Raw genomic sequence first — 23,668 nt, 5'->3', positions numbered from 1 at the left:
AGAGGTGACAATTTATCATTTCTAAATTTCTCCACCCACCCCTTCATTTGAAAAAAATCTAGATCCACGCCTGTCGGTGTTTTCCCAGCATAAAACCAAAGAAGTACTGACTAGTCCTAATGGTCTGAGTACACAGTACTGACTCACTAAGGGCGTGTCTGTCGATGACTCTTCAGCTATACATCTTTATAATGTTGTAGTATTAGTATTAGTAGTTTATTTATTTATAGTGACATGTGTATATCAGCAATACTTAGTATAAATTTAACACTTGGTCCGTGAATGCTGATACAGTATGCACAAAATTTTCGATTGCTGCATGTCTATTGAGATGTTAAAGTAATATTTTTATTTAAAACAACAACTACTACTAAAAGATAAAGATAATGTATGATTCCTCTGTCGGTGTCACGTGATGTACATGTACTCTGAAGATGTTATGAGTGAAATAAATAAATGAACTTGAAGATGGACTCGAGACAACTATACCACTCTGTTGTAGAGATTAAGTCATCGTTTCACAACTCACAAAGTGACAAATGGCGTAATTATGTAATCATCTTCATTCATTTCTAACACCGGTATTCTTGTATATATGTTAACTGACCAGTATTTAGAATGCTGAATAAAGCTTTATTAATTGATATTCGTAGGCATTAATTTTTGCGTATTTAGTAATACATGTATTCACATTTTGTGATCGATTTCAAGTGGGCATTATTTCGTGTACTATGATAACCAATAACAACATTTTTTCAATTTGTTTAAGGATCCTCGATATCCGGGACTTCAACATTTTAAGACAGTACGTCACAAAATGGCGATTTTAACCCATTACGACGAATTTTATATCGCCAAATCCTGGTGCCTAATTCTGTAGCGCATTGGGTGTAGCTACCGTCTACTAACTGGCCCGCGAGTCACAGTTTCTAATTCTGCAGGGACTTTTATTTCCATGCATAGCAATAATAAAATTTTAAAAGTTGATTTTACAATCAAAATTGAGTTTTTTGTCATTTCCAGGTCGAACACATCCTAGAGAAATCCTCATTTTGAGGTAATTTAGACATTTGGGCTTTTAATTAAACAGACTTAAGATTCAAACACAGGGGAAGCTCCAACTTCCAAATCTATGATATTTAGCGATACGGCATCCTTTGTCAACAAAATTCTTAACAGAATTCTTAATTGCTTCCTGAGGACTTCTTTTTCACCCTGGCGGGCTAATTTTAACCCCAAGCGTCGGTGGCTGAAGTCATTTCCTCTCTGAATAATACCACTTAATTTTGTGTCAATTTTTTTTTTTATTAAAGTAAATCTAAATACTTCCGTTCCTTAAAAGCTCACCTATATATACTTGATTATTTTTACGCGAGCGGGATGTTTTGTTGTAAATGTCAAAAAAGTGACTTCAATTAACCGAAGTGTTTTCAATAATACATTCGCTACAGATCGCCTCAATGTGGCCTTATCACAGCGGTTTAGAGTTGACGTTTTAATTGGTTTTTGTTTCAGGCCGCTCAGATAATCGGTGAAAAAAAAAAACCCTCGAGTCCGTAACATCACTATGCCTAGCGTATAGTCCCCAAAATAGTGAAAGTGGGGCCCCATTTGAAGCGTTCTTTCACTCCCCCATCATGTTCGCCGTCCATCGCTTTGTGAGCCTCTCTGTGATAATATTTATTAAGGGTAAGTGTTTATTTATAGACCTTTTTCTTCCTCCTGTGATTTTTACCTTTTAAACTTGATAAACACAGTTTGAACAATGTTTTGATTCATTCTCTTTTTTTTAAATCAAGGTAATGTCATTTACATATTTAGAGAGTTGTGTGAAACGCTATGCATTTTATAGGCTTGTCTCTTTTTGTCGTCTGCTAACAAAACCAAACTTGTAGCACGTTAAAAAATATCTTCAGTTTTGAAAGAAATCAATATCGGGTCAAATTTTCTAAATATTTGAAACTTCTTTTTTCTCATAGATCTTTTTTAAAGTGAACAATTTGAACTAGACAACAGAATAATTTTATCGCAAGCTTCCATCGGATTTGAAAAACACGATTGTACAATCATTGAATGCAGACATATATGTGCATGGGAGACCTATTAGAAAGCGAAAAGGGAAGCTGGGTTTAAATTTACCTCTTATAACCCGTTTCAATTAATTGTTTCCTCACAATTCTTGTCTAAGATCATTTAAGTCACAATTTTCTTCATATTACAAGTTTTATCCGCATGATAAGCGTTATTAAAATAGATTTTATAATCTATTAGAATGGATACTTATCTACGTTTAATAAGGCAATCTGTTTTATTGTCCCATTCAGTTGGCATCAGGGTATACATACACTGTAGCCGTACAGTCTTCTAAAGAGATGGCAGTTAACGGGGTAATCTGTCAATTTATACCTAGCTTTCCAAAGGAACAGTATTGATCACTTGAATTAAAGAAACAAACACACAATATAGACAATCATAAGAAGGACACTATCTTATTGTAAATATATACATGTATATATATATTAATACATAAAGAGGCAAACAATTAAAAACAATTTAACGTGTGTCCCTGTTTAGTTGATGAAACAAAATTAGGACGGGGCGGGGGGTAGGGGGGGGGGGGGGTTCCTTTACTGTTGGAACCTTTTGAACAATAAGTTCATCTTTTACAGTTTTATTAGAATTCACTAAACTCTCTCAGACTGAAGAGGAAGCGACTATAGAATAAGCACTCTTTGAAGATTGATTTTTTCTAGGACACCCCTTCGACCCTCGGGGTCAGGCTGAAGTCTATGTACGTGTCAATTACCCAGTAATTCAAGTGCCCAACCATTGACCCCCCTGAAGTACCCACAGGGGCTCTACAGCTAGAACACAAAGTCTTAGAGCACGGGGGCTCGTTAGAAACAATCTGAAACTAATTCACAGTCGCTTAAGATCAGGTCTCAGAGTTTGATCATAGTATACATGAATTAACTTACAGATCTACTTATTCTTCATTGTGGATTGGAATATTGAATCAACCATTGTTGGGAATAGATTGGAATATTGAATCAACTACTATTTTGGAATAAATTGTTCAGCTGAATTTGTTTTACAACCTTGCACATATGATACTTATGTATCTTCTGCAGAAGAAATCGTAGAAATTGTTGTACATGACATTACCTGCACATATATTTGTGTTTGTCCTGTTTAGACCTTGGGGTAGATTTTAATTAGTTAAACTACTCACTCTGTTGACACGGACATTTTCAATTAAACATAGATATACATGTATATCATATTGGAAAAGTTATGATCTATATTATTTATGCACGTGTGTACACACTATGTTTCTGTAAAAGTGAGTCATTTATGTCCTATATGTATGCCCTTTTTGGGGTAAAAGATAAAGACTGTATAGTCACGAAAAAGGTGATTTATCAAACGTGTGTTATCTCTATTACAGAAAGTTAAGGAATTCCCCGTACTAAATTTTCCCTGAACACACCCCCCCCCCCTTCCGATCACTCTGCCCGTATGTGTCTGAACCCCTATACATTCGACAAATGTTTCATATGTACACTGTAAATATATGTTTTTTATTCTAGGTGACATGTTTTATAAATCTGCTTATTTTTTTCTAGGCATTGGCAGTGTTACGGAAGCCCATGGTTCTATTTATAGCGGTAATCCCTTAATTATGCATTGTTTCAATTTCATTCTCACTCAGGTGTCCGGAATTCAGTCAGTTTCGTTCATTTAGCTGGGTCACCTGTTGTTTTCTCTCTCTCTCTCTCTCTCTCTCTCTCTCTCTCTCTCTCTCTCTCTCTCTCTCTCTCTCTCTCTCTCTCTCTCTCTCTCTCTCTCTCTCTCTTATTTTCATTAAAATTCAGACACAAAATAATGGATGATTGAAAACCAAACTCCGTAGAAAATAACGAAATTTACTTTAAATTTTAATGATATATTATAGTTGCATATATGTACAAGACTCTCAATTAGTCTGTGACAATGATACATCAAATATGTTGAAGAGAAAAATGGTTTGAAGATTAAAAATTAAAAAAAAATCATTTTATAGGTCAATGTGTATCATGTATCATAGTATACTAGTGGTATGGTGCTATATGCACATATATTACGATTAAAGAAGAATAAACAAAACAAAGCACATACTCCTTAAATACTTCCAAATAAAGTAACATATAAAAAATATACGCTGTAAAAGAACGGTTACTTTAATGTACATTTACGAATGGCATTTCCAAGTTGAGTTTATACATCAGACACAAATCATATGTCCAAACGGAAAAAAACAACAGACCTCTGAAAATGAAAGATCCGGTTTCAGAAAGATAAAGCCGCCTTAGACTGATGTTCTGATATGAGTAATTTACGTAAAATGACAATTGCAATATGTCATAAACAAAACGAAATGGAGAAAGGTGTTTTAATCATATTATTTGTAAGTTCCTGTTTTGGAAATAACTTTTCCTGAATCCACCAACATGATATACATGTGCATGAAATATGTTTTACATTTACTGAGGTTTTTTCCCTCAACCAAATGATTTGAGGCAGTAATAGCTATCTACTTTTATAAGGGGAAAATTTAGACGCTTTTTACGATATTAACGAGAAATTAAAAGAGTCATTTTAAAATGAACATTAAAATATTCAGAAGTGTCTTATTTTAAAAAATACTGAATTTATTTAAGCTACTGACTGAAATTCCCATTAAATATCCCCGCTATACTCATGTTATTCATCATTTAACAATTATAGATATATTTTTTCTCCCCAGGTGTAGATGTTTGTAGCGACTCTGGACACACAACGTTAAACGACAAATGGCGGGAAATCGGTAATGGTGGATCCGGAAACTGTGACCAAGGACTTCCGGAAGGATGGTACAAGTTCCAGATCAATGGGAAACCGGCACAGATACCTACTCTATGCATTAAGGTAACCTTCCTTTCCGGCTATTTTGGCTACATGGCCAATCACCCTTAACATTATAGACTAAACAAGACCTTTTTGCAAAAACTTTTTTTGTCGATTTTTAAAATCCAGAATCATTCGAATTTTATTACAAGGTTGACTCTATAGCTGCACTGCCCTCATAGTAAACCCGTAAATCAGTTGAATTTATACCCTACAACCAGCTACACGTGTATACATGTGTGACACAGGGTACAACCAGCTACATGTGTATACATGTGTATACATGTGTGACACATGTGCTCTATTCGTCTAGTATTTGTCTAGTCTGAAAAGACTATAAACAAAGTATTGCATTCAAATAGAACCATATTAACAAGGCCTTGGACTTTCAGTGGGGCGTAGCTATCTATTCCTTGCGTCAAAACAAGTTAAAAATGACGCGGTTTCAAGCAAAATATGCATCGATTGCGTAGTCTTAGCTAAAAAGTCAGACAAATCTTGTTGATTTCAAAGAGCCATGGATGAGTGGCTAGCAAAGAAATAGACAGCCTACGTCATATTGCTGTTTGACACAACTACCCAAAGTCCAAGCTCTTGTTAAAATGGTTCTACATGTAGATAATGACATAATGTTTTTGTGAAGTTTTAAATGTAAAATTCTATACTGTCGATTGGTCGTAAGAAGTCATAATCTAACAGGTACTTAGTGAGACTTTGGTGAGACTTTTACTGCTTACAAATGTTTTTCTGTGAATTATTTCATTCAATCCTCGAAAGTCGGAAGAAACAGTAGTGTTTATGAAGAACAGTGCAATCGCACGCTCTCGTACAAATAGCGGAAGTCACTTGTCAGTCTACTTCGCTCGCGAATAAACTTCCGGTCCCTAGTAAACACCACGTCTCTGCAACTTCCGCCTTAATGGTATTCTTCCTCAATTTCCAAACAATTCTGATTTAATTGGAATATTTCTATTTATCCATCAACAATCGCTCCTCTCAGGATCAGCTTCTGTACTTCGTGGAAGAAAAAAAAAATTATGATTGGTCATCCAAACCTCTAAAACTACATTTCTGTGTATTAATTCTTTTTTGTAAACTGGTAAATGTACGTGAAATTCATGATGAAAGTTTGATTTGAATTTGGTGTGAACAGCAGCACCGTGAATCAGTATAGGCATCCAGAATCAGAACTAGAGTCAGAATCGGTTGGAATTGTAAACTATTTTTAGTTAATATATTATACATGTTTTTTCTTCTTCAATATTATGACTTGTATAAAATTGTAAATTAAAATCTTGTTGAATTATTTCGATACAATACCCACCCGTTAATAAGTCGCTTTGATGACAGCAGCAATCGCTCTGGACTTGATTCCTCTGTTGTTGGGAAGACAGTGTACACCTCTTTCGTTGCAATTAAAGGAAAAAAGGTGTCCAGTGAGCTTCGAAATGGTTTCAAAATTAAATGATATTCTAAGACCTGAAAAAAAAGCAATCGAACATGAGAATTGGATTTTTTTGAAAATATATTCTTAAAACCTATTGGAAACCTTTTGTAATCAGTAGTTGTCCCTACCCCCTGTGTGTGTGTGATAGTTGTTTCTCTCCGATGGCCGTGGGAGTTGAGGAGTGGGTCACACCTATACCATAATCATATACATGTAAGTAATTATGATAATGATATAGTTGTGAGCACCCCCCCCCCCTCTCTCTCTCTCTCTCTCTCTCTCTCTCTCTCTCTCTCTCTCTCTCTCTCTCTCTCTCTCTCTCTCTGAAACAAGGCGTGTGGGACTGTGGCATATATATGTACAAATGTACACGTAGATATATATATATGTTACTGTAACAGGTGTACAATATAACTATATATCAAAGTTGTGACCCCTTAATTTCTCTCTCCCCCAGAACAAGGCCTGCGGGACGGTGGTGCCGCTGAGGGTGGACCTATACGAGCAGCAGGTGCCCGCTGTGAACCACTCGCTCCGTGTGTCTGTCTGTGGCTCCTATACGATCCTCGGCAAGTGGGACTGCTGTGTACTCAGGCGGCCCGGGATCCTCCACAACTGTGGTGACTTCTTTGTGTACCACCTGAGTCCCCCCGACAGGTGCGATGTGGGATACTGTGTAGTCGGTGAGTAGAAGAATGTAGAAGTCAACCAATCGAATCACTTGGAAATCAAGATAACTTAAGGCGATTTGATGGTCAATAAATTATTATCCATCACATATTTCCTGAAACTTTGGATAATATATTTTTTTGTACCATAAACTATTAGTTATTAAGAAAATATCCAAATATTTTAGATTTGAAATATGAACTCTCCGTTTAAAGGAGATACAACGCCCACCCAGCCCTCTTTAATAAGTCTCTGGGAAATCAGAACAAATATAGGACTTTCTTTGCGTACTTGTTATTTTTTGAATGCATGCCAAATTAGTGCTAAAAAAAGAAGACTGGTATGAAAATTGTTTCATTCAACATTTTGAGGTGTTAACTTGTGTTATAAAGTGGATTAAAATGTGTCTGGCCAATTTACGCTGAATGTGTCACTTAGTTAAATTGCGGAAACAGAGTGAATCGAATCAGAGATACAGATACGTGGGGGGGGGGGGGGGGGGGGTTACCACTTTTTTACCACTTCCATGCATGCTGTTATGTATGTTTAATATATTGGTTGATTTGTTTGTTAAGGAATGAAGATTCCTTCTTTTAGTATTATAAAGTGGTCAAAGTGGTAGTGTTATTATAGCCAAAGGCACAAGAATATGTAAATATGTTGATGTACTACAAGTAAATACATGTGTTGTAAACCATCCAAAGAATAATACATATTAATATATTTGTAAAATATATACTCTTGTAAAATTTAGAAGAAATGAAACTGGATAAGAATAGATAAAACTATATATACAATGTCATGCCTTTTCATGTAAATCTACATATCTTTGATATTTAATTACATTACATGTATAGATATTGATTTTCAGGCGGAGATAACCCAATGGCGCTTCACGCATTCACAGCCAAAACCGGGGAGGCTTCTAATGACCAACCCCACCCTACCTACCGGGTACCTGTCAGTCCCACGTATACCACGCCAGGTAAATATTTCACCTGAGAAAATAACAGAAATGATATCTCTCATTTTCAAAATATTCGACTTGACTCTTATTGACTTTTATTTTTTTTTAAATACTATTTTTTTTTATCTAACGATAATTGTATATTTCTACATATAATTGATATAGGTTTCTGCTTTGTTTTTTTAATGCATTTATTTTTCGTTTTTATTCTCTCTCTCTCTCTCTCTCTCTCTCTCTCTCTCTCTCTCTCTCTCTCTCTCTCTCTCTCTCTCTCTCTCTCTCTCTCTCTCTCTCTTAAATATTGCATTGGGTTGTATGTAAAATTTACTAGTATTTAATTGAAGTCAGTAATCGATATATACATTTTACGTTGTTCTTAGGAAGAAGAAAATGTACGGCCAGTGAGCGACATTGTCCTAACGGTTGCGTCCCGTTATCCCAGAGCTGTCCAATGACATTAGACTGTAAGCACCGACCATTATATAGACACATGCAATCAGCAAATCATATTCAATTCAATATGTATATTGCCAAAAAATAAATAAATAAATATATAAACCAAAAACAGGCCATATTTTTGATTTGGAAATTATAAATTTTATCAGTATTTGGAATTCAACATTGATTTTTGAATAGTTTATATAATGTATTCATAGATATTAATATTTAGATTTTGATCTGCTTTTATTCTTTCATTGCAACTTTCCACTTTTTGAATAATATCAGGTATTCTGCAGTATGACATTGTTGTTTTTAGTTACTGTTTAAAGTACATGTACTATACAATTGCATTATGACAAGCAATTAATTGTCATATACTTTGTACCGTTTAAAAAAAGTGATAATCGTTTTCCTTTTTCACACAGTCAACCCGTTGCCAAAGAGAATAGTGCATACATTTGACACAATAAGACAGACCCACTTTTTCACGAAGAAAGTCAGAACGACTCCCTTAACTACTACAGATGACACTGATAACGAGAAAACCACTATTGACCAAAACAAAATGTCAGTGTCCACCACCCCAGCACCCACCACCCCACCATCCACCACTCCACCATCCACCACCAAGGGCAGGGGGATCATAGAGACCACTTCTAACCAGAACGATGTATCCATGTCCACCAGAGAGCAGCCTACCACCAGCCGAACCGACCCTAGGGAGACATACACTACAGTGATTTCCTCAATCACTTCCGGTTCCGGTCCCAGGAAACATCTCACCAGTTCAGATATCCGAGTCACTGTCGTTAGTGTGGGTGAAAACAGCGTCACACAAACGTCAACCAACACGCATGTAGCCCCTGACAACACGACGCACCCAAACTACACGGAGGTCCTGACTGACCAATTAGAGACCACTAAAGTGGCGGCCAGGGACCATGACAACCAGAATGAACAGCCCGCGGCAGATGAGTCGTATTGTGGGGTAGTCTTGGCATTTGAATTCGAGGCTTCCTATTTGCAGGTAAAACATTAAGATTTATGAAAGAGAACTTTATCTTTAGTACAGTGATTGTTTAGGACATTGTATAATTTCAGCACACCCCTTCCGTTTAATTTGATATTACTTTGATATGGTCACTCACATACATGTACATGTATGTACGTATATGGTATGTAATGGTGATGGCTTTATGGGAGGTAGTGGATTATACCTACAATTAAAAATTTAACCATTATGCATAACTCATGTGGTCACGAAACCCCAGTACGACAAATTTGAAAGCGTCCATATGTATGCAAGAGTTATATCCCTTTTCAAGGTTTAACGTTTTGGATCCTTATATATCATGTATACACTGGCAGAAGCAATCAGAATCAATGTAACCTTTCCTTTGAAAAAAAATGTTATAAACTCTATTGATGTCAATTCAAGCAATTGAATAATTATTATTATGTTAAATTCTTTGTATTTATAGGATACAAACTTCACAAACTTCCGGAAGAAACTACAAGTCGTGTTCGCCTCTCTACTCAACATCTACTACGTGGAGGATCACGGGGTATATCTGAAGGGGCTATTTTCTTGGCGGATGAGGTATCAAAGGGAAGCGTCCAAATCCTACACCTTCTCGCACGTGCACTTTGGTCGCGGAGTTCACAACGAATCTCTGTATTACATCACAGTGTTTGCGGAAGACATTTTCAATAGAGGTTTGTCCGTCTATATATTTATTTCATTTTAAATCAAGTAGATATTGACATCGATTTATGAAAGAGGTCCGATTCAGTACTTTGATATTTAATGTACTAATGTGTCTCATTCTAGTTCTGTACTTACCAGATAGAGTACTTATGGCCCTTCTTCAAAACGCAACAGTGACGGCGTATATTCAGGACGAGGTATGACTAATTATTTGGTCTCAGTCCACGATGCATCATCTTCCTAAATACCCCCCCCTTGTATCTTGTACGGTAGAGCATACATACATAGCGCACCCCCTTTCCCCGTCATTACATAGCTTAACGGGGGTACATATTGTATTATAATAACGCACATAAACAACTGAAAATGTTTTTTTTTTATGTTTAAAGTTGTTAATCTTTATGAAGCCGTGAATTAATGGTATCATATATGATTGTATAACTTATTATTGTGCAGCATAAAGATGACGGTCGGTAAGAATGTATTGTGAAATCTCTTTTCAATACTGAAGCTATTTCTGAAATGAATATATTCTTTTTTCCTTTTATAATCTTATTTAATTATTACAGCGCACATTTAATTTTTTTTGTATCATCTTCTGAGTTTTTAATTTCTAGTTGGATTTTGTTTCGCTATGATGGAAATAACTTTTTTCTGAAACTACATGTGTAAACTTTTTACCAGCTATTAATTCCTCAGTGTTCACGCTTTTGACTAACATTTCCAAAAGATATTAATAAAACCGGCGCTAAATGTTCATGTGTTTCTAATGATTTGGTATATTTGGTAGTGTATTTAATTCACATGGAAATTATTTAAAGATAAAACAATCTGGGTATACGATTATGTTTGTGATAAAAATACATTGTGATATACTATTTAAATTCTAGCATGGGTTTCTAAAGTTTAAATTGAAAATTAATTAAAGTCAATTTTTGAAAAAACAAAATATATCGTTAAATGATTTGTAGCCCCTTTTTAATTTACCGTTCTTTTTTTATGTCTTATCAGGAAGTGTATTGTTTAAATTTTTTTTGTCTCCGTAGATCAGAGATTTCCACGCTACGTTCCTTAACCTGACCACCCAGAGCCTCGATGTGAGCCCCGGGGATCACCTGAGCCCCTCGGCACTGCTGGATAACCTCGCTCTGTGCGTGTCCCTCGTGGTTCTTTTCTCCATCATCTTCATATGTGCACTTTTCGCGGTGTTGAAAACGAAGAGCAAGAACCGGTGTATGAAGCTCCGCAGGAAGTCTGGCCAGTATTATGTCAAGGTAAGCCTCGTTGTGGATTTGCATTCACTGATCTTGTTATTTCATCAAGGCAATTTAAACACGAATATATTTACAAAATCATTAGAATTTGAAAATATTTTTAAAATATTATAGAAAATGGCCGTATTTCTACTTATTTGTCAAAATAAAATAAGATTCTATCTTGAATAAAACTATATATCGCTCCATTACACACAATGATTAAGATTATATCTTCTTGATTTCTGATTTTTGTTTTTTTTCAGTGGGAAAAGGCATTAAAACGTGATGTATGTAAAGGGATCGTGTATATAGAAAATCCAACCAAAGACACGTGTATTGCAAAGGGGGACAACTCTGTGAACCAGACTCTGATTGGTCCACGGGAACGAGGCTGTCCGGAAGAAGAGGACAACCTTGTGAATCAGCAGCGCGGTAATCAGTTTCCGGGACTTCCGTCACGGACGTTTCCGTTTCCAGAGTGCAATGATCTTGAATTCATTCCAGGCGTGCAAACAAAGTTATAGCACCACATTCATATTTCAGCCAACACAACGTCTCAGCAGGTTTTTTTTAATACGTGATGAAGGATATTTGAGCAAGAGATAAACTGGTCCCAACACTTGAATCGTTTTCACTTACTGAGTGACTGAAGACATATTTTGAAGTCCTTTGTTACAGCTTCATAAACTAAATGGCCCTTAGTCTATATCTGCATAGCAGTGAAAGGGTTGTACATGTATGCACGTGTACATGTCTGCACGTGCAGGCTTTGCTAAAGCACGGGCATTGCTTTCCATTGTGGACATTTTTCCAGGGAGTTTATAATTATATGTTGTTAATATTTATTTTACACATCATTCTTATCGTTGCTGTATATTTTTTGCAATGTGCTTTTGTGTTGATTCTGAAGTGTGTTCTGGGTAATATTACCCATTATTTATTTATGCATTTTGAAGATATCTTTTGTTTACAGGTACATGTACTTACATAGATGGAGCGATGTAACGCTCAATGTGTCAGTGTCAAACTGTTCATTTTAATTTACTACTTCAAGTGTTCAAAACATTAATATTTTAATGGTATTGTACGATCGGTATGGTTTAATGTTGTACAGTTTATAGCTATACCGAGTACGTATTCAGGGCATGCAATGAAAACTGTATCGCCAACCAAATGGTGCTACACAATAATGAACATTTTTTTTTTACGTATTTAAGAAAAGAAAATCAAAAGTAATGCCAGGGTATAAGGTTTAGGGTAATGGATGTTTGATTTGTCAATGATATTCTCGCTTACACATAAGAAATGTTAGTACTTACATGTCTACCATATCTACATCTGTACGAAATCAAGCCCATGTAAGCGAGGTCTCAGTTTTGAGATGTGCAGTAAATGGCGGACATGAAGAAAGGACGGAGAAAAAAAAGCATTAATTTTTAATTAATATTAATCCTTTTTTTCGTCCATTCTGAATAGGGAAGGTGAAGGGTAAACATGCAGCCCCACCCATCTTGAATGTTGTACAGCACTTGCGTTTTTATTTGTTCGTGACAGTTTTTGATTAAAAAAAATTATTATAAGTTCACTCCCATTTTGAATTTATCTCGCTTGTTATTCATTTGTACACTGTACATTTATTTGGAAGTGAGCACCCCCTCCAATTATAGCTTTGTGACGAAACCACATTCCAAAATCCTACAGGAAGGGGGGGGGGGTGTGAAAGTTGTATAAGAGTACTGAATACATTGTGAACTGTTGTGACAACGAATGATGTGCATGCAAAGTTATGAATATGTTGTAGATGAGAAAGACACCATTAAGTATAGATAAAACATAAATTAGTTACTGTATATTTACATTGCTTACAGATGCATGCATGAGGGTTGTGTGAATTCTAAAGTTTGTTTATTTATTGATGGACAGTAGAGCATTCATATAGTTATAAATATTTAAATCTGTCTTTGTTTATTTATTTTTTATACACACATAGATACATCGTTCGATGATAAAAAGAATGAAAACAAATTTATCTACGTCAGCAGCCTGTTATTTTTTTTGGAGCATTACGTAATTGCTAAGTTACACATTTTAAGTTACACAATATAAGTTACACATTTTAAGTTAATACAAATATTATTGGTACCGCTCATAGCATCAATTGAAAATTAAAATAGACCTTGAAGCTTTAATTATTAAGATTCGCATAGGTTCGAATAAAATTATTTCATTATTCAGTTTTCCTAAAAAGGTTTTTCGAGTTCTAACCCTTTATCGGCATATTGGAGCCGAGGTTAATATGGTTAAAATGAACCCGTGGGATAAGTATAATAATTATGCGAGACAGTGACTTAGTTTTTTTTCAAACTACAACAAGTAAACATTCATTAGAAAAAAAGTACTTTTTGTTAATTTCATTAGCTAGAACGACACGAGGAAGAATCGAAGTTTCAATCTGTTGACCAGAAAAATGGTGGCCGAAGAGAACACAACTCTTACTAAATGTATTTGGTATTATTACAAAACTATTTTTATGTATGTTTAATGGCACCGACCGAGTGAAACCCGGCAATAATTCGTCCGGTTTAGAGGTCGTCACCTTGTTTTCATCTTGCTGCTTGTCCCTGTCAACGTTTTTGGATTAAATAACCATTAGTAATATTTCTTTAAGAAATTTAGTGTCTGCTTTGACGTTCTGCACCATTTTATGATGAGACAATAGAAAAAAAAGACACTCGATCATTTCAACTTATCATTCTAGTACTTTTAAAATGAAGTTCATTTGAATGATATGAAAAATAATAATTAGTTGAGAGCTTTCACGGTGACATCACAAACTGAGTAATGGTACGAACTAATCAATCAATGAATCTTTATTAAAATGACCAACTTACTGGTACAATAATTGTATGTGTTAAAACATTCGAGATCTACAGATGTGTGATCACATCCGATATATCAACGCTAGTTTCAGTTTGCGGAAGACAAAATACCGGAACCGGAAGTGTTGAACTACACATACACTCGTCTGCCATATTGAACACGGGATTGTCCACCGCTGTGCTGCATTCCATTGTCTTGTTATGTAACCCGGATGTACAAGCGCCTGAACCCTGGGAATCCGAACTCTGTGAATGAACACAGTCTTTTGATATGGTATTTATGTCCTCACTTGGACCATTTCTCCGGAAGCTTGCTTTCAAACTGTTATTTGCATCCGTTGATTTATTGCTGTCCACACTAGACCGAATTGTCTCAGTCGTGGAATTGACCTTTGAAGCTGGTTGATGTTTGCGAACGATCCTCGTCACCTGTCGTTTTAATCTCTGAGTAGCAGTGTGAATCTGAGTCGTCTTGTAGCTTCTCACGACCGACAGGATGCACGGCCGGAGTAGAAATATTGGCATCATGCATAACACATATACCTCAATTCTATCGAAATCTGTTAGTCTATTGAACACTAGGACACCAAGGACAATACATATCCCTAGCAGTGCGATACACGTGAACCAGCCCACAAGTTCAATTCTATTGGTCTGAATGAGGTTCTGAAAGCGCTGAAATTCCCGGCTGTTGACGGTCAGTAAATGCTGATTGTGTTTCACTTTTTGTATGTAGTATTTAAGAATAGATTCCATGAACACGTTTGAAAACAATCCGATGCACCACAACACAGATATGAACACCACATACTCCGGGGTGTAGAAGTCGCTGTATGAACACAGAGCGTCCACGTTGTTCCACCCCATGAGTGGAAGGAAGCCCAGCACGAAGGACACGTTCCACATAATCACAACCCCCGTGACCACGTTGTCCTTCTTCATGTGGAGAATGTACCGCAGTGGATGCGTGAACCGCAGGCAGCAATCGAGGTGCAGCCACACTAGCGAACTGATGGACGCGGTGGTCGCCGTGATGAAGATACTGTCCGGCAGAAAACAGTTCACGTTCGTGTGTTCGAGGGAGTAAAATACAATTGCCTTTAATATTGCGTATAAGCCGATCATGACGTCAGCGAGACAGATGCTCCTCATGAAGACCAGCACCGGGCTTTTCCCGCCCGTCGTGAATTTGGACAGCAACAAAAATATCACGTTCGCAACAATTGCAATAACTCCTAATGACCCCCATACGAATAAAAGCGGGAAGAACTTCAACACCCTGGACTGAATGACTGATTCCTGTAACGCATGCGCTGTCGAGTTTAGTATCATCCCGTCCACATTACGCTATGTGGTCGTGTGTCCTGAAGTGGAGACCCTCATGATTTTCATTTTCATACTGAATCTAAACTGGGGATCGTCATGATACAGTTTTCGCTTTTAATCTGAAATCGAAATTCTAACATGAATTATTGTCAACAGTGTCAATGACGCGCGTTTTAAAATTGAGAAGAAAAAAAAACAATAGGTAAAATGGCGATATTTTGTAATTTTAAAGGTTTTTGTCAAATCCATTGTTTTGGTGAGCTGATGAGTTTTATTGATGACTACAATCCGCCTACATTCTTCATTCAGAGCGAAAATAAATTATTACACATGATTTGCATCAATATTGATTGAATTCAACAGGAAAGTTAAACAATTGTATTCAATTTAGCCAGTAGGATTGTACAAACACTAGAAATGTAATTTAATATCCGTCTGTAAACAAGCTTATATAACGCATGGTAATCGTTTAAACAGCAGGTGCGAACAGCTTATGTACATAATAACAGATCCATGTATGGCTGGACTCAACATCTACATCCTTGGGGGGTGTGAGAGAGAGAGAGAGAGAGAGAGAGAGAGAGAGAGAGAGAGAGAGAGAGAGAGAGAGAGACGGAGAGAGAGAGAGGAAGGAGAGAGAGAGAGGAAGGAGAGAGAGAGAGAGAGAGAGAGAGAGAGAGAGAGAGAGAGAGAGAGAGAGAGAGAGAGAGAGAGAGAGACGCACGCCTAGAATAAGTCAAGATTACTAGTAACAGTACATGGATATACATGTATCGATTAAGGGAATTCTTCAAAAGAAACAACAACACTAAGCTATGAATAGCTATGATGTAACGGACTTAGTAATAGTTCATATTATCACTGGACGTAATAACACAGTTGTACTTATAGAGTGTTAACATCACCCATGAAGAAAATTGACTGGTTCATATACTCTGTTGTATTTTACATATACTTTTTTGTGTTAGCATGAATTAAATGGCAAAGGTAACGCATGGTTATGTGTATTTAAGTATAATAAAGAATCATGTTATTCTACGAAAAGGTTAAATATTTTCTCCACAATAAAATGATTATAAAGACAGTATACTAGTGTACCATTTATGTTGAAAATAAAATTCTATACATTTCATACTGCTTCATACACTGTATTTGTGTGTAAAGCATCCAGAAACTGTACACATACTTTTGATCTTGAATATCGAATTAAAAGGTCTTCGGTCAAAACTGATTTCAAAACCTATTCCAATTTTTAAGACCACGACACTGTACATGTAAACAATGCACCAAGAGAGAAAACAATTCCAAAATTCCAGTTCATGAGAGCCATCGATGTTCGCAATTGGAAGCTTTTAACGAATTGGTGGCTGACGTGATGATTACACACGACAGCATTTTTATGACGAAGGGTTATGAGGAATTATAGCCAGGTAATAGGTTTACTCCAGTTGATACCCACTGCTCGTTTTGATAGACTTTAGTTAAAAGCCACCGATACCAATTCTCACGCAGACTTAAAAAGACTCCGCACCGCCATTATTGACGATAGATTCCAGGATGCGTGCACAAAACTGCGCGCTTTTGTCTTTACACGAGAGAAACAATGAAATATATATTCAAAATTGATCTCTGGATTAAAGAAAGATTCCTCAATTCTGGTCTCGTTGAATGTGGAATCAGGAACTGATTGTAGAGTCTCATTAAAAGGCATTGCAGTCATACAGATTTCTCGGGCCTGTATTTGAGAACCTTTCTTGAGAGCATTAACCGACATTACATTGAATTAGTCTAAGTTTTTGAAATCAGTTTTGGCGGACGACATTCTTCGTTCGGTATAAGATCAAAAGTATTTATTGTTAGTATCCTGTTGTTTGATGCGGTGTTTGGTTTCTTTCTTCTAAAAGTCAACCTACTAGGTATAAAGTTTGCAGGTATAAATTTACGAGTATAAAGTTAACTAGTATAAAGTTTACATGTTCAAAGTTTACGGGTATAAAGTTTACGAGTATAGAGTTTACGGATATAAAGTTTACGGGTATAAAGTTTACAGATATAGAGTTTACGGATATAAAGTTTACGGATATAAAGTTTACGGGTATAAAGTTTACGGATATAAAGTTTACGGGTATAGAGTTTACGGGTATAAAGTTTACGGATATAAAGTTTACGGATATAAAGTTTACGGGTATAGAGTTTACGGGTATAAAGTTTACGGATATAAAGTTTACGGGTATAAAGTTCCCAAGTATAAAGTTCACAGGTATTACAAAGTTTTCAGGTGTTTTTTTTATTTGATGACAATTTCTTACGGTGAGCTCAATGACTTATAATTCGCCATATTTTGAATACTAGTAGTTCGATTCAAAAGCATGGTTGGTAAACAACTTTAAAAACATTACATAAAATTTCGTTTCTTCTATACCTGCATACTTAAAGACATAGAACATATTTTTACTATTTGGTAATTCTTGCCTGTTATATCATACATATACATTACATTTACGGAATTCGTACTCGTAAACACCCATATATTAAAAAGTACACGTTGGTTGGTTAAGGCATACATCAAATAAGTATTACTTGACTCTAAAGTGTAAGGAGGTTGAAAGGTGGTCAAAAAATCAACATCAGATCTACCTTAAACCTTTATATTTGTTTTTTTTAACCATGAATTATCATTTAGTAAAAAAAAATCAGCTTTGAAATTTGAATATTTTGTTATTTCTTTATACAAAGCTCTTCTTTTTCAGAAAGTAATATGGTCTAAAAATAGCCCCAACCCTCTTATTAAGTACATGTATGTGATACATAATGCAGCAAATCTGCATAAATATTTAAAAATAGACGCGTCAATTCAATATGTATGCTTCAAGGGAGAAAGTAAATTTGGAATTCTAATTTCAGTGCTGTTTTTTCCCTCCAGTGTTCCCCCTTTCTTTTATGATAATAATCCTTATTGATAATTGATGAATGAAGATAGGGAAAATCAAAATTTAGCATATAAGTTTCACGTTACTCAAAAAAGCTGTATATTGATTTAGATCGATCAATATAAAAAAAAAGATTAAAGACTCTTTACATTTTAATCATTAATAAGAACGTAGCTATTTAAGTCACGATTATGATACTTAAATTCGTACCTCCCTAAAATAATAATAAATAAGCAATAAAGTTGCCGACGTTTTGCATGATTTTTCACGCATGCAAAGCATCTATTATATTGTTTATTGTTATTTTGGACTATTAACCTACTTAGAGCATGCATCGTTAAGATTGTAGAATAAAGTTCATAAATTAATCAATAACTTAATTAAATGTGCACGTGTTTCCTTCTCAACTCAACAGTCTTGCAATTGCATGCATGACATTCGATTTCTGTTTGTTAAAGTTTAATTACAAATAACAGTTGGAGTATATAGAACCATTTTAACAAGAGCTTGGACTTTGGGTAGTTGTATCAAACAGCAATGTGACGTAGGCCTGTCTATTTCATTGCTGACCACTTAGCCGTGGCTCTTTGAAATCAACAAGGTTGAGCTAAGACTACGCAATCGATGCATATTTCGCCTGAAACCGCGTCATTTTGAACTTGTTTTGACGCAAGAAATAGACAGCTACGTCCAACCGAAAGTCCAATGTCTTGTTAAAATGGTTCTATGATGTTCTCCTTTTTTGTCTTCTGTTTTCGTTTAGAATTTATGAATTGTATAACAATTGCATAAACGATATGAAAAATAAGTATATAATAGGCATATTATTTTTATTATGATTAAGCAAATTATTATATATCAAACAGATTGTGAAAATGTAGCTCGAATTTGGGCAAGCGATATTTGCAGTAGATACATGTATTTTGCGAAAAAATTATATTTAAATGTCTTAACTCTATGTACATATCAACTCTAACGACAGAGAAACACAGCAATGACCCATTTAGCCAGCGATATTCAACAACAAGCAAAACAAAAATATATGAATAACGCGTTTCTCCTGAATAATAATTCATAACAAAAAAAAAATGAAAGAATGAAAGAAAATTTAATATATTCCTGAACACATTTATATGCACCCTGAAACTTGCGAAAATATTTAATATTATATATACCTCATCAAAAAATTATATAACCCACCCCCCCCCCCCCCCCGAAAAAAAAAATAAGAGATTTAAAATAAACAGACTAGCTATAGAAACATACCTCAGCAAGAAAAAACCTGATAACTGGTAAGGATTAAATAAATCCTACGTCAAAGTGTTACACGTCCATCGTCAGCATTCTCGACTATTACCACTTGGGATGTATTACACCTTGTCAATATTTACCTTGCGTCGAGTGACAGGTATGTTGCAGGTATACATTCATTTCTCACCTGGTCTGGCATTACGACAGCACTGGATCGATGTATTTATAATCATCTACGTATAAATCTATCACACGGATCTGGGCCCTGCTCTTATTGTTTTTTTAAACAGTGTCGAAAACGTAATTTTCTTAGGCCGAGTCATGCGTTAGGAATTTTAAAAGAGTATTTAAAAATTTACTTAACTTCATTCTACAAAGCATTCTGTCTTCGACATTTGTTCCAGTATATATATACACACACACACACACACACACCCACACACATACACATGTATTAATTTAATGAAATTACTATTAGTTTTGAAGATTTCAAGCACCTTTCAATTACATTTTAATGAAATGCACTTCAAACAATTTTACAAAACAACTTTTTCTGAGTTTAATTCATAATATTTTATATTGGTTATCTGTAGTAATTAAGAACACATATTATATAAGTGTATATAATCATTAAAGGGTATTAAAGGGTATTGTTTTTCGCTATTATTGGCAAATCAAAATAACTTTTTACATGTTATTACCTCCCTTGAAGTTTAATTACTATGTCAAAGCTGTATATGATTTCGGTGTAAATCCTCCTTAACAACCAGGGGGCAAGACCAAATGGATTCTTAATTCCTCAATGCACTCCAGCTACATATATTTGAACTTCAGTTGCTTTTGTCATACAATTCAACAAAAATTTCTCGCATTTACTTCAAATATCAAATTTATTTCAACAGAGACATATTCTGCGAATGTTAGTCTGTGATAAATTATAAGGTTTAAGGTATTCAGTTTGTTTTTGAAAGTTGAAACTTTACAGCAATATACATTGCTATGATTTTAAGGAATGACTTAATGATTTTCATCTTCATTTAAAAATGATGGCAATCATACAATTTAATAAAATCACATTTAAAAGATGCAAACTTAAACAATTTTTAATTCAATTAGAATATGTATTTATGCGTTTTTATTCTCCGTACCAGCTAATAAACTCCCCTTTCAATTTTTAATCGTCACACAGTATCGCAATACATATCATCAGAACCCCCCCCCCCCCCCCCCATTGTCTCAAATACTTTATAAAGTATATATGTAGTTCAGAGAGAAACCTAACATTTTCAAAAATTCATATTAACAAAGAAGAATGGAAATACAGTGTATAGTGAATGAAGTTTATTTCTAGATTATCTTATCGGAATATTCTCGAAATTTGGCACTCTAAAAAGACATAAATATACATGAGGATTAGGCGAAGCTTTTTACCATACAATAAAAAAATATATGTGAAAAGTTAAATAAAAAAAATCAATATTAGGATCGTAAAGTGAAGGAATTTTTTCAGCGCATCCTAGCAATGAATTTTACAAAAACGATCAGATATTGATAGCCTTATCGGGTGTTAGCAGAATAAGACGCAAGGGAGATTATTCATACCTCGGCAGCCGTATATGGTAACATGGTAACACATATTGTATCAAATATTCATGGACTTGTCTCTTTTTCCAGGATTTATACAAAAGGTGATAAAATCGAACCAAGACCAAAAGCAAACACATTTTACGCCTCATTGGGTTTATCTGCCTGATCGCACCAATATTGTAAGCCGCCGAGGAGCCCCACAAAGCACACTAAAGCTTATTCGTTGCCTGAAATATTTATATGCTGCTAAAATTTGATTTGTTTCTGTTAAGAAATTATAAATGTCACTTTACAATTATATATCCTACATGACCATTTAGGGTTTTCAAAGAGAATACATATCAGTTGCTCACCAACTAATATATATCAACTAAATTTCATCGCAAAAGAAGACTTCCGCTTCTGTTTTTTTTTTCTTTTCTTAAGTGTTTTGTTTGTCTAAGTAACATCCTCTTGTAATCACTTATAGAACCACATGCGTTTAATGCAGTAATATTTTAAATTAAATGGTTTAGAAGTACTTGAAAGATCAGTTTACAATTATCATTTAACAGTTGTTGTAAACAATAATGTCCCTAAAGATTTCTGAGTTTTTACATACAGTTCATAACATAATTATCTTTGCATCTCATGCTACGTTATCGTGATCTCTGACAATTATTTAGCCTTCATTCTGTGGAAATGATCTATGCCATATGTTTCCTTGTAATTTATCTTTTACCCACCTTTTTAAGTATCATGAAAAGAGTGTAGAGATCACTCCTCACGAAAGGTTGCTTAAAAAACCCCAACTTTTACTAATGCTTTCCTGAAAAGCACTTTAGATTTTGTCGAAACTATTAAGGGAATTCCTATTTCATAGTTTATAAATTTTTGTGCAAAGGGCTATACTTCATAAAAATAAAAGCCTGCGATTATCAAATTATGAAATGATTATCGACTCCCTTTGATTGGTATAAACGCAAAGATGAATTTCCTCGAGTTTTTCGCAGTCGACGTCTTTAAATGGACCTTGACACGATTTTTTTTTATATCAACAGTTTGTTTTCTATATTTTAATTTTTTTTTATTTGTGTATTATGAACGATTGACAAAAAAATTGAGTGTTTGAAGTCAATTTACAAGCGAAATACAGAGGTATGAAAAACCATAGTTATATTAGCAAAGCTCGAGTCTTCTAATTGTTTTCAAATAATTCAAAGTATAGAAATTGCCTTTTCTTGACAAAATAACTCGTTCCAAACAAAATAAACTGATCCAATGTGTTTATAAATAATATTATTTACCAAAAAAAGCAACATTTGATTGAAACTCAATACCAATACCACATAATTAAATGTAAAACAACAACAAGACTCGGGTTTTGTTTTATATAACAAAGAACTTCGAGCTCTGTGCCTTGTTTGTATCTCAAAATTTGACTTTCAAATTTTGATGAATCATTTAAATTGCTTAAATATACCATTCTAGACTAATAATGGAAATGTGAAATTTCAAACTTTGAGCTGAAATCGTGTATAAATCCCTTTAAAGGTTGGCAATTGAGGCTCCCTTTTCAGATTCGTTAAATATATAGCACATATATAGCCTAATGTCATATTCTGAACTTGTTTTTCTCCAGAAACGGTGCTAATATTTTGTTAAAAATATTCTTAAACTTTTAAACTGTGTTCCCATATTGATTGTACTAGTAACAGAGATCTAATAATTTGCAACGTGATTCCATTTAGTTAGTCTACCCAATAATGCGTCAACATTTACAGACAATTAACTCAATTCATTATAAGTGTCAATGCACTCAAATTTTGAATAAATATTTCGAGTCAAAAAAAAAGATAGAGTGATACTATTGATTTGCGAGATAGTAAAAACAAACCAACTCAAAATATCTAAACGATTAAAAATACTCGCTTACCTTGGTTAGAAATGTGTTGTTTAAAGCGACATCGAAAGAAAAATATCTGCTTCACATGAAAAAAAGGTGATATTAGTTGAGAGATGGAGAGTATTGGGTCTGACGCACTGAGGTATCACTGCTGTATCATCGTCGCTGATGTTTACCGGTCCCACAGGGAACAAGCATCTGTATGGTGTCGTCTGTCTGTAAACACGGGTCTCTCCGTCCTCAAAGCACGTCGTCTGTCAACACAAGAGTCGGCCATTTGTCAACATAATCCTGAACATCCCAACGCGTGAAGGTACACAAAACTACTCACGGGTTACGCAAACCACATACAGACAGAGATTAAATAACATTTTGGTTTTTTTTTATAGTTTTACA

General features: G+C 34.9%; 2 protein-coding genes across 6 annotated transcripts; one reads left to right on the top strand and one right to left on the bottom strand.

Annotated features, from left to right (window-relative positions):
- Positions 1–1,358: 1,358 nt before the first annotated feature.
- Positions 1,359–13,372, top strand: LOC105343875 (uncharacterized). Of its 4 annotated transcripts, none has more exons than XM_066082970.1 (11): positions 1,359–1,689; positions 3,627–3,668; positions 4,787–4,947; positions 6,831–7,056; positions 7,914–8,027; positions 8,390–8,473; positions 8,876–9,477; positions 9,932–10,166; positions 10,297–10,355; positions 10,615–10,631; positions 11,205–11,379. In XM_066082970.1, the coding sequence occupies exons 1-11, from the start codon at positions 1,638–1,640 to the stop codon at positions 11,236–11,238; spliced, it is 1,626 nt and encodes a 541-aa protein (XP_065939042.1). In that variant the 5' UTR covers positions 1,359–1,637; the 3' UTR covers positions 11,239–11,379. The 4 variants fall into 4 exon arrangements, with proteins under 4 accessions (XP_065939042.1, XP_065939041.1, XP_065939040.1 ...); XM_066082969.1 differs by having other exon boundaries at positions 1,360–1,689; positions 10,282–10,355; XM_066082968.1 differs by lacking the exon at positions 10,615–10,631 and adding an exon at positions 11,678–13,372 and having other exon boundaries at positions 1,363–1,689; positions 11,205–11,432.
- Positions 13,373–14,269: 897 nt separating this feature from the next.
- On the bottom strand, positions 14,270–23,668 carry LOC105343874 (adenosine receptor A3). 2 transcript variants are annotated; one of them, XM_011451369.4, is made up of 2 exons: positions 23,303–23,668; positions 14,270–15,738 (listed from the first exon to the last, which is right to left on the bottom strand). In XM_011451369.4, exon 2 carries the CDS (start codon positions 15,623–15,625, stop codon positions 14,342–14,344), a length of 1,284 nt encoding a protein of 427 aa, XP_011449671.3. In that variant the 5' UTR covers positions 15,626–15,738; positions 23,303–23,668; the 3' UTR covers positions 14,270–14,341. The 2 variants fall into 2 exon arrangements, with proteins under 2 accessions (XP_011449671.3, XP_011449672.3); XM_011451370.4 differs by lacking the exon at positions 23,303–23,668 and adding an exon at positions 19,816–20,083.

The sequence above is a fragment of the Magallana gigas genome, chromosome 4, assembly GCF_963853765.1.
Source record: "Magallana gigas chromosome 4, xbMagGiga1.1, whole genome shotgun sequence".
In the NCBI taxonomy this organism is placed as follows: domain Eukaryota; kingdom Metazoa; phylum Mollusca; class Bivalvia; order Ostreida; family Ostreidae; genus Magallana; species Magallana gigas.
Note: the sequence above shows the minus strand (reverse complement) of the source record. Positions and strands in the feature narration are given on the sequence as shown.

Coding starts and splice junctions, on each gene's coding strand:
- LOC105343875 (XM_066082967.1), top strand. CDS start 1,638: ATGTTCGCCGTCCATCGCTTTGTGAGCCTCTCTGTGATAATATTTATT. Junction 8,474..8,875: donor CTGTCCAATGACATTAGACT/GTAAGCACCGAC, acceptor TTTTTCACACAG/TCAACCCGTTGCCAAAGAGA. Junction 10,167..10,281: donor GGAAGACATTTTCAATAGAG/GTTTGTCCGTCT, acceptor GTCTCATTCTAG/TTCTGTACTTACCAGATAGA.
- LOC105343874 (XM_011451369.4), bottom strand. CDS start 15,625: ATGATACTAAACTCGACAGCGCATGCGTTACAGGAATCAGTCATTCAG.